Source organism: Augochlora pura, chromosome 3 (genome assembly GCF_028453695.1).
Source record: "Augochlora pura isolate Apur16 chromosome 3, APUR_v2.2.1, whole genome shotgun sequence".
In the NCBI taxonomy this organism is placed as follows: domain Eukaryota; kingdom Metazoa; phylum Arthropoda; class Insecta; order Hymenoptera; family Halictidae; genus Augochlora; species Augochlora pura.
The window spans coordinates 24,557,553-24,574,172 of NC_135774.1; the positions used below are offsets into that span (position 1 = coordinate 24,557,553).

Genomic DNA, 16,620 nt, shown 5'->3' on the forward strand with positions numbered 1-16,620 from the left:
AGGAGCAGCTCATTTTTTCCGTGATCTTATTTCAGCCAAAATCGCGAAGAGCTCCTCAAGAGTATTTTAAAAAAAGCTTGACCGGAATTAGTAAAAATAGATCACTCCGCGTTGCTAATGCAGTTTCAACGTTTTATATTTTCCGCATACAATAACGATAAAAAAATCCTATCAAACGCGACAAGAATCAATAAATTTCATTTCACATTCGTTAATTTTTAATGCTTCTATATCGGAATATTGTCAGCTCCTTAATTTGCTACAATTTTAGTTCGTCTATCAATTACTAAATTCCGTCAAATTTCATTTTGACGAAGTCCGTCTCCGCTATTTCTAGAGCATTTATTAAACTCGTACATTAAACATGATAGCTTTTTTAAACTCATAATTTATGCTAATGTTAGAAAGTAGGATGTGGAAATTATTGTACGATAGCAAATTGGGACATATTAATAGAAATATAATATGATGTACAAATACATACATTTAGAGTTGTATAAAATAAGGAATTACTATAATTATTTTTAACATAATTATTTCATCGAAATTAACTAGAACAGAGGTGGGAAATATTTCTGTCAACCACGTTTCCGCTCCGGATAGACAACTTCCATATAAATATAGTTACAAATAAATAAGTTTCCGCTGTAAAAAACCATAAATCTTCATTTTAACTAAATAGAATACCAAAACAACTACCATATCCATAATACCAATAAAAAGGTATCTCGAATTGCCTTCGGACCTAAAACAACCCCCGACGACGACTTACCATAAATATAATTTAATATAGGTATAAATACATAGAAAATCGTTTAAAAAACAAGTCAATATTCATTAAAATGAATTAAAATGAATAATCACATTTAAACTTCCATAAAAATATACAAATATATAAAGAAGCAACTTTTCGATACAAAATCTACAAATCTCCATCCTAACCGAATAAAAATAGGAAACACCTGTCAGATATGGAGACTAGGTGCGAGGAGATAACCTCGAGTCGCGATCGGACCCGAAACCTGCACCCCTGTACAGCCAGGAAATCGTGTCGGGCCCCGTTCGCGGCTCGCGGTGCGACTCGTGTGTGCGGCATCGATTCCGAAGTTCTGAAAAGGAGCGTAATCCCGGAAGGTTTTGTCAGCGAGTTTCCAGAAAATCGTGCTGGTAGCGCGCAAAAGCTTGCAGCGGATTTAACACTGCCGGATACCGTTAGGTGGCTAGGAAAGCAGGCGACCGCGGAACGCAATCAATACGCTGACAGAACGCGACGGTGCCTCGTGCGTGGCAGCTCCGGCCGAGCTTTCAGTCGGACGCACGGTCGCGACGAAAGCTCACGAAGCTCGGTCCGCCCGGGATTGTTCACGCGTGTCCTCCCGCGTTCCGTGTCATCGGCTAGGCTTACGGGGATGGCGGCGATATAGAAGCTGGCGACAAAATGGCGACCACGATACCAAACAAATGACGAAGGCGTGAAAAGCTCCGCTGGACGAGAGACTGGACACACGCGTCGTCGCGCTGCCGGGACACGTCCGCCGGAAATCCGGGGTTGATCTCGGTTTCGCGTGCGACAGCCGCGGAGGTGGTGGTGGAGGAGGAGGTCGGGGACGGGTCCGCGCCTCAGTGACATTGGGTCATCCCTGACCGTCCACGGGTGACCGCCAGCAGAGAAAAGGTGCACGCACAGGGACCCGCGGATAGAAGCCGATAGAGGGTTAGACCAGGAGGTAGCAGGAGAAGTTAGAACACGATCCGGACAGCCGCGGTCGCGTGCCTGGCCGACAGGATCGCCTGAAGGATTTCGGCTGGGCCGCGATCATCGACCGGGGATCGTCGGAGGCCCGGATTAACCGATAGCTAGACTGATGGTATCGGCGGGTGGTCGCGCGCGGTGCTCCTTCCCAGCCGTGTGAGGATCGCGACTGTCAGTGCCGGTTGCCTCGATGGCTTGACGAACAACCCGACGGCCGCCAGTTACGCGATCATGCATTTGCATTTCGAGGAGAACAACAATGGCAAGTGCGACTGCAACATCCTGTCGCTCAGCTGGATGGGCAAGGTGCCGGACGAGTCGCCGGAGGTAGGTGTGATCGTTTCGCCAACGCTTGCTACGATTCAACGCGATTCCGCACACGTAAAAAACCGAAAAGGTAACACCGCGCGCGCGATCGAGTCCCGTGTGCGCTCCTCGGCGGCGAAAGTCGGCTCGATCGATCGTAAAGATTACGCTTTTATGCCGGCCACCGCATGCGGTGATATCGGAACACGGCTGCACAGTCGAAAATGTCAAGCGTGTACCGTGCGGAAACATCGCTGACCAATATACCGCACGACACGACGCTGCGCTCGCGGCACCTGACTCACGAACGCTAAGTGACGTAAACGCCGACGCGTTTATAGATTCGCCGTGTCTTTCTTTCTTCCTTCCTTTCTCTCTTCTCTTTCTTTCTTTCTTTCTTGCCTTCTTTTCCTCTTCGCGAATTTTTCCTCCAGCGAATTTTTAGACGTCTCGCCAGCCGCCGCGCCGGTTATTTCCGAGACGCGGACGATAAATACGATCGGAAACTGCCGCTTGAAAAGCGCGTCGGGACGCGTAGAAACTGTAGACAATAGCTGGCGACGAGATAATGCAATTTATATGGGAACGCGCGGGTTCGGCCAGTCTATGCCTCAGACTCATTCTACTTGCCGAGGAAGCGGCACCGAAGAATCGGGACGCTGTCTGGCATTATGTTGCCGAGCCTAGTGCCGCATCGACAGCCAGGATTATCAGCGTCCGCATTGGAAAGTTTAACAGATATTACGAACGGGAGATCGTAACACGGTGGGTGGAATCAAAATAGATGCGATTCTACGGGTCTCCGCGAGTTCGCGGGGAAACTTAATCTTGGGAAAGTTGATCGCGAAGTTCCGGCACCGACGACGTCGATGTAAATAGTTCAGCAACGTTGTTCTTAATATTAACACGTTCAACTCCGCTGCGAGCCATCCGGCCCGTCTGTAAACTTTCCGCAGGGACCGCTGCGGGCCGACTTCATAAAAATTTTCAACGGGGAGATTTGAAAGAATGGCCCTCCTTATGGCTCGTTTTCATGGGGGTGCTGCTTTCTTCGGAGGCTCGACGCGGCGAGTTTTCTTTTTCTACCACCGGGAAAACCGTGTTTCTTCTTTTACTACGCAGTGTTTGATTTCTTTCTCTTCGCGTTGTCGGATGTACTCGTGCGAAACATAATTTGTTGTTCTTGAGTGGGAGATACGTTATCTTAGGATCTCTTATGCAACTGTTCAGAAAACCGTGGGAGAATTCGCGGTTTCTTACCTCGGTTGCTGTAAACAGACGATAAACCTCTTCGTGTGATATTTGTGGAAATATGAAATAATATTTTTACAATACAAAAATAATATATAATCAGAAAAGTGCTGTAGTTAATTGTTCTACTGCATTTCTTGATTTTAGTCATCACTGGAAGGGTTATATATTTATTACGATTTTTAATAGTTTCAATATGCAAATAGTATCATCACAATGTTCTTAAATTTTTCGTTACAGATTTCAATATTAAATAATAATTTTACAATACAAAAATAATATATAGTCAGGAAAATGTTGTAAATAATTCTTCTATTGTAATTCTTCATTTTAGTCACCACTGGAAGGGTTAGATATTTATCACCGTTTTTAATAGTTTCAATATGTAGACAGTATCACCACAATATTCTAAAATTTTTCGTTACAGATTTCAGTGTCTTCCATAATAAATAAATTGAACATATAAATAATTCAAGTCGCTAAATTAAACGATAGACATGTTTCAACGCGTCGAGAGTGACGTCAGAGCGTTTTGTTAATTTTTTCATGGAACGCTCAATTCTCGAATGTTTTTCACAAACGCATCATAACCTTGGCCTAGATATAATTGGTCGAAAGAGATGGATCATGTATATATTTAGGAAACGATGATACTCGTTCGCTAATAAGTATAATGGAAGGCAGACGATTACGTGCGAACGCGCGAAAAAGAGTCAGCCTCTGGAAATATTCCGAGATACAGCCGCGAGCCGAAGTCGGCATCGGCGCGATGATGGCCGATAAACATCGGCCCAATGATGTCACACGTACGTAATACGGGACCGTTAAAATGTTAATATAACGCGGGTTGCGAAGGAAATGTTTAAACGGGCCGTTAAAGGAAATCGATGGAGCCGATAAACGAGGCGAAGGACTTTTAACGAATGTTCGTTTCCCTTGAAATTAAAATTACTCGCCGTTTAAACAGATTCTTCCGGCATCGGCCGCGACGATTCGACGGGATAGCTAGTTAAACGTATCAGTTGTTTAACTTGACCGTTCAGGCTTTTCAGGAACGAGTGTCCCGAAGCTGTCGCAAGCGGAAAGTGCTCGCGCGGATTTCGTAGCTTTTCTGCTTTTTCAAAAGGGACGCGCGCGGTACGTTGCGAGGGGATAATCGCCTCGCCAGGATTTTCAGAAAAAGTCGAGATCGCTTCGGACATTTTGACCTCGGAACTGTTTTGTTTGCTAGTTTCACAGTGTTTCTCGAATACCTTGGAGAGAATGAAATTTTCCAACAAGTTGATATATTTTAATTTTTCGTTTACGACGCTGTATTTTGAATTTTAATTCAAGTTTTTAACGAGCTTTGGTAATAGTTCGTCGAGAACTGTAATTATGACACTTGTATTAATTTTAAACATAGCAAGATATATTTTAAAGCAATTTTTCAGATCTTTATTTCTTCCAAGATAAAATTTCCATTTTAAACAAGACGAAGCGGCTGTCGCGTCTTGATGGGAAAAGGAGAATGGACGGTAAGCGATGATCGCGTGACCCCGTTGACTCTCCGTGCAATTTTTGTTCGCAATGCTTTTTCATCCAGTCAATAATTTGCCCGCAACTTGCGGCCGCGCCACGTCAAGCGGCGCGCTCTTTAATAAAATGATTCGCCGTGTCTGAAACGTTAACAACGTTATCTAGGTCTGCGCGTACGTTCATCTGCGCTAATATCATCAATACGCGTAGCCCAACCTTGACACCCAAAGCGAGCTCTAAGAAACGGAGTATCAAGGTAAAGAGGTCGGAAGGTCATCGTTTTAACGCATTTTCGCCGACCACTTTTCGCGGGGAGTTTCGGCCGCCCGCTAGGAAACGGGAAACTGCAGTTCGGGTGCAGGCTCGTTTAGGGATTAATTATCGAAGTTGCGTGGTTTGATGGGCGGGCAAGTATCTCGCGGTCTACGATGATCAATTTGCCCGTGAACGTAGACAAAATTGCGAAAACAAAGTTTCCGGTACATCGAATCGAATTTGAAGCGAGCCGTTCTGTTATCCGAACGCTATTGTTGTTTCTTTGTGCGCATCGAACAATCGAGGTTTCACTTGAATATTAATATTGCAATTATTATACCTATACGATTACGGTAATTGTCATTACATTGTTGTTATCATTATTATTGCAGTAATTATTATTACATTACTAAATTGTTTATTTATTGGTATTTATTTGCTGTTGTAATACGCATCGGTAACTATTGTTTTTTAAAACGCAAAAGTGTGGTTATCTGTCAACGCTGAATTTCTTAAACGAAATTCTGAGGTTGTTTTACGATGATTTAACAATCCATCCTTTTTTATGACCTGTAAATAATTTTCTAACTACCCACGCAAAAGTTTTACAATTTTTCCAGTCCAATTTTTCCTTCTCTTCTCTTTCTAAAAATATCAAATTTCTAATTCTTGTTATTTCACTATTGATGGATTTTTTACTACGCTCGACACTGCACACGCGCTATAGTAAATATTTACATTCCCCTAGTTAATGACGACTAGGCATTACTTGGAGAAGGAATGTGGGTCTGTTATCATTTTAACGCGGCACTTAGCACTAATGTTTACGTTGCCGCCATTACTTTGAGTCAATCTACAAAAACGAAGTGCTTAGCCTGAACGCGTGCCAACTATTGCAAACTGAAAATTGATACACGCGTGATACCAGACCCGTTGTCATTTAACTTAACATTCGGCGGAAAACAAACGGAATTACACGGTGTTCTACATTCTTCATAAACACATATGTTTTATATATTTATAGAACCCTTTAATATTCCATAGAACCCTTGGGTTTACTGGGTCAGCCGTGAAGGCATCGAGTATCATTGATTATCCAACTCTTATTCGCGATATAAAAGCTGCCAAAGCAGAAAAATATGCTGCAGAAACAACAATCAGCCGTATCATTTTTTCTATGCTGTGAAATTTGCACAGGAAACTGTAAATATTGTTCGCAGATAAATAATTTCATGATAGGGTGATTGTTCGAACGGTTGAGAATTATTTTTGTTAAAATGATTGTTATTTAATCCCTCGAAGGATATCAAGCGAGAAGTTGACTAACATTTTTTAAAAGTGTAATACAGGATCAATAAAAACGATCAATAAGTGAATATTGAACCCTCTAGTTGCATGCGACGTGGAATTCGCGTCCTATATATTTTGTAAAATTGATCAAACACAAAATTCAAGAAAATTAAATTTTTAATTTATTTTCTTACGTTTCTCTTTCTATATTTCCTTTAATTCGTCTCTTTGGATAAACAAATAAGACTAGCCCGTCGATTAACCTCTTGAGCTACGACTAATTTCGCAGTTACGTGGATTAGCATTTCTTTATTACTAATAAATTCCTATGCCAGACAGAAACTTTATATTTATTACATCTTACAATAAAAATATTTCTTCTACGATTTATTCTACAAAATGCTCATGGCAACATATTCGTAAATTTCGCATGCTCTAGGATAATTGTAAAACAATTGTTAAAATGATTATACACAATATGATCGATGAAACGCGTAACAAAATTTATCTTCCAAATATATCGATGCAGCTAAATGGTTAATAATAATATTTAATTGCAAAGGGTAAAATTAAATTATCGTAACGAGTCTCACACGATGTTGTAGAGGTTAAAGATCGATTCTTTACAATTCTCAAGACATCCGCAATTGCACAAGAAAATTCCTATAAAAATGTTAACGTAAAACGGCCATCATAGACGTTTACTTTCCCCTTTCGCATAAACGTCTATACCCCGGTTTCATCATCCACTCGCCCGTTATCAGCAGAAATCGGGCGAGAACTTTCGCGGGGTTCTCGCAAATTGATTCCGCGGAGCCGCTGCGGAGGTTGCTGGATCGGCAGTCAAAGAGTTAAGCAACATCGATTGTTCCCAGGGAAATGATGAGAATCGAGGAGCCGCGCGGCACCGCGCCGGAAGCGCGCAATATTTCGAAACGAAGGGGAGAGGAGGCCGAGGAGGAAGGCGGCGGGCTCGCGGGCTACGCGCCGTCTTCTAAACAAAGCGCGGAGCAGAACGCGGCACAAAGCGGTTTTCCCTTTCCCGTGTCTTTATGAGCCCTGGAAGAGGTGTTCGCGCGACTCCGCCGGGATTGCGGCGCATCGCGGAGCCCAGTTAATAATACCGGGGAGAGTTTCGAGACCGCATCAAAGCGGGGTGGAGATTGGAATCCGTCAGGGTTGAAGCGGATGCGTCGCCGCGTGGAAGCGGCTTAGCGGCGATGAGCGAGAGAGAGAGAGCGAGAGAGAGAGGAGCGAAGGGCGAGGGCCAGAAATTCGAAGGGCTGGGGTTGGTTTCTCGTGTACGTGTTGTACGACGCCCGAGCCGGCGCGAACGCGAGCCTGAAGATGAAGTTCGTGCTCGGTGTCTCGATTAGATGTTTTCACGGTCTGAGCACCGAATGCGCCGCGGCTTTCTTCTGCTGTCTTTGTCGTGGCTGCGTCGCGTGTACGACAGGATGAGACGAAGACTGGGTCTGGTTCGACCAGCGCAAAGTGGGACGATGCCTGGGTGCCAAAACATCGTACATACTTCCTTTCGTCCTACTCCTAATACATTCAATTATTATTTAGGACACCGAATCGATGCTTCTTACAACTATATAAACATAACCATATCATATACGTAACTATACTGCATACAAATATAATCTACAGGTTAAAAAATCAGAAGTGGCATAAATATTTCGCTTACGAAGTTAAATCGAATTTATTCAATATTTCTGATGAGGCTATAAATACTCACGTTTCGTTTCTCTATTTCTTTCATTTGTATACAATATTACATCATATCGTTAAATAAATCCAGCACGCAATAATCCTCCTTACTTCAGAGACGCTTTTCAAATAAATATTCCGAATGAATTTGTTCTCGCGGAACTTTTAACGCGCAGATTCTAAAATATCTGTTACGCGGGAACATTTATTGGAAAAGTTCTCGAGAGTTAAAGAACTCGTCTCCGCGAGGAACACAGATACGAAGCTGAACGAAACGCATAAGTTTCAACAGAAATGTTCCACAATGGGAGGAACGCTGTTTATACGGAACGCCGCATTGTCCACATTGTCTAAGTCTCTTTGATAAATCATCCAAGCTCGCTGACGAAATTTTCTCAGCATCGAAGATCTTTGTCCGCGGACGGTTAACACATTAACCCTAGAAAGATAACCATATGACAACGTACGTAAAAGATAACCATACGCTTCAGAGGCGCATGCTTTTCTAAGGCGTCAATTTTATACTAACAATGGATATTTATTTAAGTTAATCTAGTCATTTTAAAGGTTTGGCATTATTGTAAAAATAAAATGCATTTATATTATATTTTTTTTATATTTTAAGTAATTTTAAACTTAAATCACTAGACCTCTATGAAAAATTAACAAAAATCAACAGTCTTCGGTTTATTTCGCAGGCGCCTCTGCGACGTAGGTTATCTTTCTAGGGTTAAAGGCGGGGGATCTTGACGAAAGTATGCTAGGTAACGCTTCAAACCACAAAACATACTAAATACAAATGTAAAGTGCGCATGGATTGCGCAATGAGGTTGCAAACCGTACTAATACGACTCCCGCCTTTAAGCTACAGTCGAGATAAATCGTAGTACTACGACTCCCACCTTTAAGCTACAGTCAAGATAAATCGTAGTACCACGACTCCCGCCTTTAATGTGTTAATAGATAATCGTATCCGGATAGCCGGGCCGTCTCGCGAGACGCTCTGGGGGTAATTTTCGTTTAACCGAGTGGCTCGTGGGTAGCCCGGCCGTATCTCCGGTAAGTCACGGCTCTCTGGCGGTGGACAACGGGCGAAAGATTACGTTCCGTTCTGCGGAGGGAATGCAACGTTTATTGATTCTCAATGGCACCCACGTTGATGGTGCACGTTTGCGGGAAGCGCGCCAAATTTCCAAGGAAATTTTCTTGTCAAAGGTCGGCCGAAGGTCGGGCCAACCGCGGGTAGGTCACTGAATTCCTTTCGATGTCGCGTTTGTATCGTTCCGCGACCATAACTGTCCCGGTTCGAGACTTTTTCTCTCTCTCTCTCTCTCGCTTTCTCTCTCTCTCTCTTTCGGTCGTTTGGCCGGCGCGGTGGCTCGTCATCGATCGGGACACACTCCGTGTATCGAGGAATCTCGGTTATCGGAGACCAGATTTTTCAGGCACTTAGTCTTGTATAATGAACTCTGCATACTTCGAATGGCTCGCGGTAGGACAGATATGGCCACCTGATGTAAGCCATCGATCTGCGTCAAGAATTTATGGGCCGCATCAAATTCGGCTATTTAAGGCGCTCCACCACTTCTGATTGGGATATTTTTATGCCCGCCGACGAAATATTTAATACCGTGACAATTACGGTCCGGGCTTTACGGGTTTATCACAAAAATTTCATTGTGTAATTTGAGATAGCAGAGAGATTAAATGCACTTAATACGTTGTTTATTAAGTCGGTGCATATAAAATGTCCCTTAAATGAATATTTAAAATTCCATATCTTTCTTCAAAGGCTGTCTATTTAGTCAAAATATGCTCCATTTTCCTCAATACACTTTTATTAACGAGGTTTTATTACATAGATACTTGCCTTAAAGATATTTAGATTCAATAAACTCTGTTATGGAATTTTTCAGAATATCTCCTCCACGTTTTATTTACCAGAAGAATTTTCAATGACTGTAATAAAAATTGTGACAGAAATTGTTTCACAATATTAATAAAAATAATTGGTCGAAGTATGATAAAAATTCCAATCATAATTTTAACTATCAAAGAAAACAGCCATTAGAAAACTATCGCTAAATAAAATATTCAAAACTGAACCGACGAGTTCTTTTCATGCATCTTAGTTTCTATTTTTAGATTCGTTTGTTTAAATATTCGGTTGAAACGAATGAAGCGCTTTCGGGGAACGTTTTTAGGCGAATAATAGCAGAATGTCGCGCATCAACGTTCGAGGAACGAAAGTGCTTAGATGGATCGTTTCTGGGCCAAAACCCTTGGGTTTGGGTAAATACTCTCGGCGAGCAGATGATTATGGGAAGATGCTACTGAAGTGTATCAGCCAAATCCATTAATGACGGATTCGTAGACAATGGACGACGGGCTTTTTAAAAGCGGGGAAACGCTTCTGGCGACTCGAATGTGACGAGATCTTTGCATAATGCCTCCGCTGGCGCTACTTAATTTCAAAAGCATCCATCACGGGCTTGTACCTTAACCTCTCGAGCCGGTAATTAAATTATTGGAATTTCAATCATCTTTTTAAAACACGAAATATTCCTGGTATATTTTATATCGTTACATGGCAACTAATATGGCGTCGCTAACATATACGTTTACGTCGTACCGACTTCAATCATCTGTTCATTATAAACAAACGATGGTAATGTAAAATCTGTTCTGAAAAAAATCTGTTCTGCTCTAAAAAAAAAGCGTTTTATGCATCACGTGTGAAAAAAGTATTTAATAGAATCAGATCGGTATTGAAAACAGTAAGACCGTCAATAATATCGATTCGAGGACTGTTTTTAGTTCAAACACCGGAATTGCGGGTATTATAAACGAGCGGCCATATTTAGTCACGCTATCCGTGCCTCGAGAGAACAGATTTTCGATAAACAAGCGTAAAACTGTTCGTCGAATGCGATTCCACGGAGTCTTGCCATATCATTCTATCCAGCTATTAGCTTCGTTTATCGCTCGCGCGTCCCGTTAAAGTTCAGCGAAATATTTTTGTAACAAGTATCCGCGTTTAATCGAATACCACGTCAATATTTCCCGCGTTATTCAATCGTTGATGATCGGCTTCGTTGCCATTAATTAAGGGACCTAAACGCGCTCGATTGTCGGAGTGTTGTAACAAATTTCCGCCCGCGCAGAAACGGGCCAATCCCGACGAACGTCGCTTCAAACGCTATCGCTGGAAAGTTCTGCGCGGGATAAATCCAGCGGCGCGGTTAAATTTAGCAGAAATATTAATTAAACTCTGTATAAATCGATGCGTGTAAACGCCGCGCGATCCGTTACAAACTCCGGAGACGCTCCGGTGCAGTTTAACCCGACGCCATTGTATTCGACACCGATTGAATAAGATGATAAATACGGCGTCGGCTGACCTTAGAGGCCGGTATTAATGACGTATAATGACGCAGGTGCCAACATAATTGCCTGAATACAGATTCTGGCCTGCGGCGTTGCGCGTCGCGCGGGAACCGACGGGGAGAGCTATTGTATAATAACTTCGTAGATGCAACAAACTGTCCGGACTTATTAGACGCGTCTAATGAATATACGGGCCGCGAAAGGAAAGTTTGTTTTACCGCAGTCGAGTGCTGTTCCCATTTTTCTGCCTTGTAATTTACCCTTTCTTTTTTCATTTTTTCTTCTTTTCTTTTTTGGACGGAGCGCCTTAGCCGCCTCGGAATCATTAGCCCCGGAACGTTTACACGAGGGACATGCGCGAGTTTGACATCTTTCGCACGAAAAAAAAGAAGAGGATAGCCTCGTTGGCGAGCTTCTGCGACAGAATGGAATCGTTTCGCGAACAGCGCTGCGAAATTCTTGGTAAACGTAGCATAAACCGTAGAAGACGCCTGTCCATTTTACGCTCGCCGACGTGTAATGGCTTTAACGTGTATTCCCAAGGGCTTCTCGGAGGGGGTCATAAGCAAGCATCGTAAATTTCTGATCATTTTAATGGCGCCTAAATACTTTGAATTCCTGTTTTACGCGCGCGCGTAAAAGGCCGCCCTCTTGTTTAGAGGGGCTGCGAGATATTTTTTCCGTTATTACCCACGCGCCGTCTTAAATCTTTCCCTCGGCGACGAGTTTCTTTTCGAACCGTGCAATTTTCTTGGGAACCCGGTAAGAAGTTTTTATTATCGGCACAGTTCGGTTCTTAAGGGTGGAAACGACCCTCGTGTATGCAGATCGGCGTTTCCCTATCTATCTTATTTCTAGATCTGAAAACATGATTAGAATAAATTTATGCTTTTCAAGAGGATACTATTAAAACGACAAAATATTTTAGTTCGACTGAAAAACGCTGTTTGCAAGTAATTTTGACCCTCGAACGACCTCTTTCATTTTTCCATGTTAAATAAAATTTGATTTAATAAAATTTGTTTTAATAAAATTAAATCGAAATAAAATCTTAGCAATCAAACTATTATTTATTATCTCTAAAATATAAAATTACGAAGTACGACAGGTGTTAGGAGAATAAGGAAAACTTCAAGGTTTTAGTATTCATTTACACGTTCGCAGGCAATTTAAAAATGTTGTGCAATCACCGGCAACCCCACGGGGGATCGTTCTACGGTTAACAACAACAGAACAAATGCCATCCTTCACGCAATCGTATACCATTGTACGTCGTTCGATGAAAGCACGATTGACATAAAAATCTGCATGATAGCGGATGACGCGTCGCGCGAAGGTGCAACGATGTAAATGCGAACTGCGCGCGCGGGCCGGAGTTATACAGTAACCGAAGATTGATGGAACGTAATTACGCGGATCTCCAATACGGAACAGTTGAAACAGTGGCGCGGGCAGACGTTCGATCGCGAAGTTCGACGAAAGTCCCTGTCAATTTGTTCGAATCGATTCCATCGTTCGCCTGCAATCTGATTATACGTTCGGTAATGGAGCTAAATTAGCGCGATACCTTTCCATCGGTCGCCGCTGGCACGGAAAACGATTTTACCGAATCGTTAATCAACAATTAGTTCCGGAAACTGAACTAGTCATCGATGGAACAGAATTCGTCGATCAAGGAACGCGGGAAGCGTAATAAATTCTGATCGATTGTGCACCCCGCCGCCGCCGCCGTCGCCGTCGCGCGTCAAACTTACGAGATCGAATTAACCCTGCTTAGGCGCGGGGTGTGTAAACCGAAAGCCGGTTCGGCTCAAACATGATCGATCCGTGCGACGATTTCGAATAGAAAGACGACTCGAGCCACGCGCTGCTGCTGTGTTCTATTAGGGTGTCCCATAAGTTTCTTCCCTTTTTTTTTATGCGAAATGAATACACGATATTTGTTGTTCTGTTCTATAACCTTCTTCCTTCTCTCAGGAAGCCTCATTATGCCCTCTTACCAAAATTGTTGAAGCTTTGCAAAATATTGATTTAGGTGCGTTTTTATTTCGCTTATGGATTTGAAAGATTTACCACGGAGAGAATTTTGTACGGAAAGGAACAAGTGATAATCGGATGGAGCAAGGTTTGGGGAGCTAGGATGATGAGGTAGAACGTTCCAATCAAACTGTAATAATTTTTGCCTTACGGCCAACGCAACATGCGGTTTTGCGTTGTCGTGATGGAAAACGACGCCTCGTCGGTTCGCCAATTCTGGTCGCTTTTCTGCTATGGCGGCTTTTTAATTGATCCAGGTGATTGCAATATTTGTCAGCACTGTTCGTATCACCTTGAGGAAGGAGTTCGTAGTAGACTACACCTTTCCAGTCCCACCAAATGCACAAAAGAACCTTCTGCGGATGAAGTCCAGGCTTCGCAACAGTCGAAGGTCTATTTTCCTTAGACCAACTGCGTTTTCGATGCACATTTTGGTATAAAATCCAAGTCTCGTCTCCAGTGACAAGCCTCTTTAAGAAAGGATCCCTTTCATGTCGCTGGAGAAGCAAATCGCACGCAGAGGCGCGGTTCATAAAGCCGGTCTCCGTCAATAGGTGTGGAGCTCAAACTTCATATCGATTCGCATGTCCCATCTTGATTAAATGCTTATGTACCGTTGTCTTGGGAATATTAGTGGCAGCCACTATCTCACGCACACTATATCGCGGATTTTCAGTGAGCACAGTCTTGATAATGTCCGTATCCGTCGTTGCTGGGCGGCTGCTGCGGTCTTCATCTTTCAACTCGAAATTGCCAGCTCTAAATTTTTTAAACCAATTGCGGATGGTTCTAATAGTCGTAGTACCCACTCCCGTAAACGGTGCAAATCTTGTCTGCAGTGTCCTTTGCACTATTGCCTTTTTTAAAGCAATGAAGCATAACATGCCGCATATGCTTCTTTTGGCTCTCCATATTGAACGGTGCAGAAACAATTTTAAAAAAGACTGTCACCAGCGAAACGTACTTTGAAAGAGCTCTGGGACGACTGAAACCGATGCCATAAACGGCTAAGAGATAAGCCTGCATATTTATATAAATACAGTCACTTCAAGTCACTCATAGCGTAGCGCGGAAGAAACTTATAGGACAACCTAATATTATCCCTTAATTTGCGTTTATTGTTTATTTGAAGAAAGTGGGAACGAAGGAAGAAGAAAGCGGTCGAGAAGATCGCATTATGGAGCGGATTCGCTAAAACGTCCGGCACATTATGCAGGAATTTCGAATAAATGGAAAGCCACCCCTTTTGGTACACACTTGGGAGATATCGCTCGAATTTGTTAAACAACCAGCGCACCGTGTCCTCCATATTATGGCCGAGTGCCGATATTAAAACACCGTATTTACGTGCCCACGTAATCCGGCGCGATAATGTTCTATTAAATGCCCGCACGTTCGTTCGCTTCATTCACTAAATTAACGTTTCAGGCAGCGAACGTCGCAGATTCATTCTATACAGAGAATTGTTATTTTTCTCCGTAAAGTCCGTTTCGCTTTTTCGCTGCTCCTTGTTGCTCAGTGTATTCCGCGGATTCGCCTGTTCTACAAATCAATCATACCCGCCGGAGGAATAACGAGTTGTGTCACGGCAGAAAAAAACATTTCAAGTGCTTCTATGTTGCTGTGAAAAATGTCTGAAACTCGTATCCGTTAAAACAGCGAATTTATTTAAGCTCGCAGTGTTATCCGATGATGAAATACCGAACCGTTTTGATTGTGAGTTAGTGTCTTCGCTTCGAATGAATTCTCCCGTGTTTTTCCGCTTTTTTTAACCACCGGATTTAACTGGCGTGGCTTTCGGGGTTGAAGCCTCGTTAGTTAGCGGTCAACGGAAATCCCGATAGCTTAGAACACCGAAAAACACGCGGACGAATTCGCTACTTTTAATAGCGAGCATTGAAACAGTATAAATTTGAAAGATTGTTTGGCTATATGGTTTTCGATAGAGTTCACTGTCTTTAACACCAAAGCTAACTGGGTTATTTATTTCACGATTCTATAAACTCTACAGCCTTGTTTTTAAAGAAAATTCACCAATAAATTATACTGTTAGAGTTATCAATTATACTATTGTAAAATCAAAATGAATTCGATCACAAAAACTCTATTATCAAACCTGCTGTGTCGACCAGAAGCTTTCGCATAATTGAATTTAACATCGCTGAAATAGGAAGTGACAAAAATAATTTTTTCGTCCAAGCGGTCCCTTGAAATAAAACGAATAGAAAGTCCAAATAAATTCACTCAATTTAAACATCGTCGCTTTCAATGGTCGATAGGTTTTTAGCAAACAGTACGAGAGAGCGTTTCCACGGGTTCATAACGTATTTGTTATCCTCCGACTAGGAATAGGATAACGAATTTAAAATGTTTGATCCTCTCCTACGGGCCTATATTTGCCGAGCTGTCCACGTATAACCGTTGAATAATTAAAGTTCGGAACGCGGTGGCCGTCGCCGAGTTTTCGCCGGCTGAGAAAGACGCGAACGGCGAGTGGAAACGGGCGAGTCAACGTCGGGAAAAGTTTTTTCTCGCGAAAGATCCGGAAATAATTTGAATGAGAAGTTCGATCCGAACTATTCCACCGGGCGACGGGGGGAGAAAAAGAACGGGGATTCGTGATTCCCCTTCGAACTCGTTCCACGGATTGATTACGAAAAAAACCGAACGTAAAAATGTCTCTGAATCGGTTCTCGAGACTGTCGCAGGTTCGGCAATTCGACTCCGGTTTCGAGGATCCATCGAGAGGAACGAGCCTATTGTTCCCCGGGCTAAACCGTCGCGAGTCCCTTTATTGTTCAAGGCACTTGCCGCATGAAGAAGTCCTCGTTCTTGTTGTAGCGAGAATTTAACTCTTCCAATCAGGACAGACACAAACAGCGAATATACAGTGGGCCGCATTAATATTCGGACACCGTTGTATTTGAGAAATTTTTACTCCGTATTTTTGTTGTTCGTTGAGTCAATGAATGTATTGGTTTTTAATAAGTCAGAACACTTACTTTATATTCTGCAAATATAAGTTTTATTTACGTAATTTGTATAGTTTTATTTACGTAATTTGTATAGTTTTATTGTTAATTGATATTAAATGAACTAGTGCTTAA

The 16,620-nt window shown here is 42.6% G+C and overlaps 1 protein-coding gene across 4 annotated transcripts in view; it reads left to right on the forward strand.

Annotated features, from left to right (window-relative positions):
- The first annotated feature begins 1,269 nt into the window (after positions 1–1,269).
- Tusp (WD40 superfamily protein Tusp) overlaps positions 1,270–16,620 on the forward strand; it is a 39,839-nt gene continuing 24,488 nt past the window's right edge. For all 4 annotated transcript variants that reach the window (XM_078197264.1, XM_078197266.1, XM_078197267.1 and 1 more), the window contains exon 1: positions 1,270–2,080. In XM_078197264.1, coding sequence (XP_078053390.1) covers positions 1,985–2,080 — 96 coding nt within the window. In that variant the 5' untranslated portion in view covers positions 1,270–1,984. The remainder of the gene's footprint in view (positions 2,081–16,620) is intronic.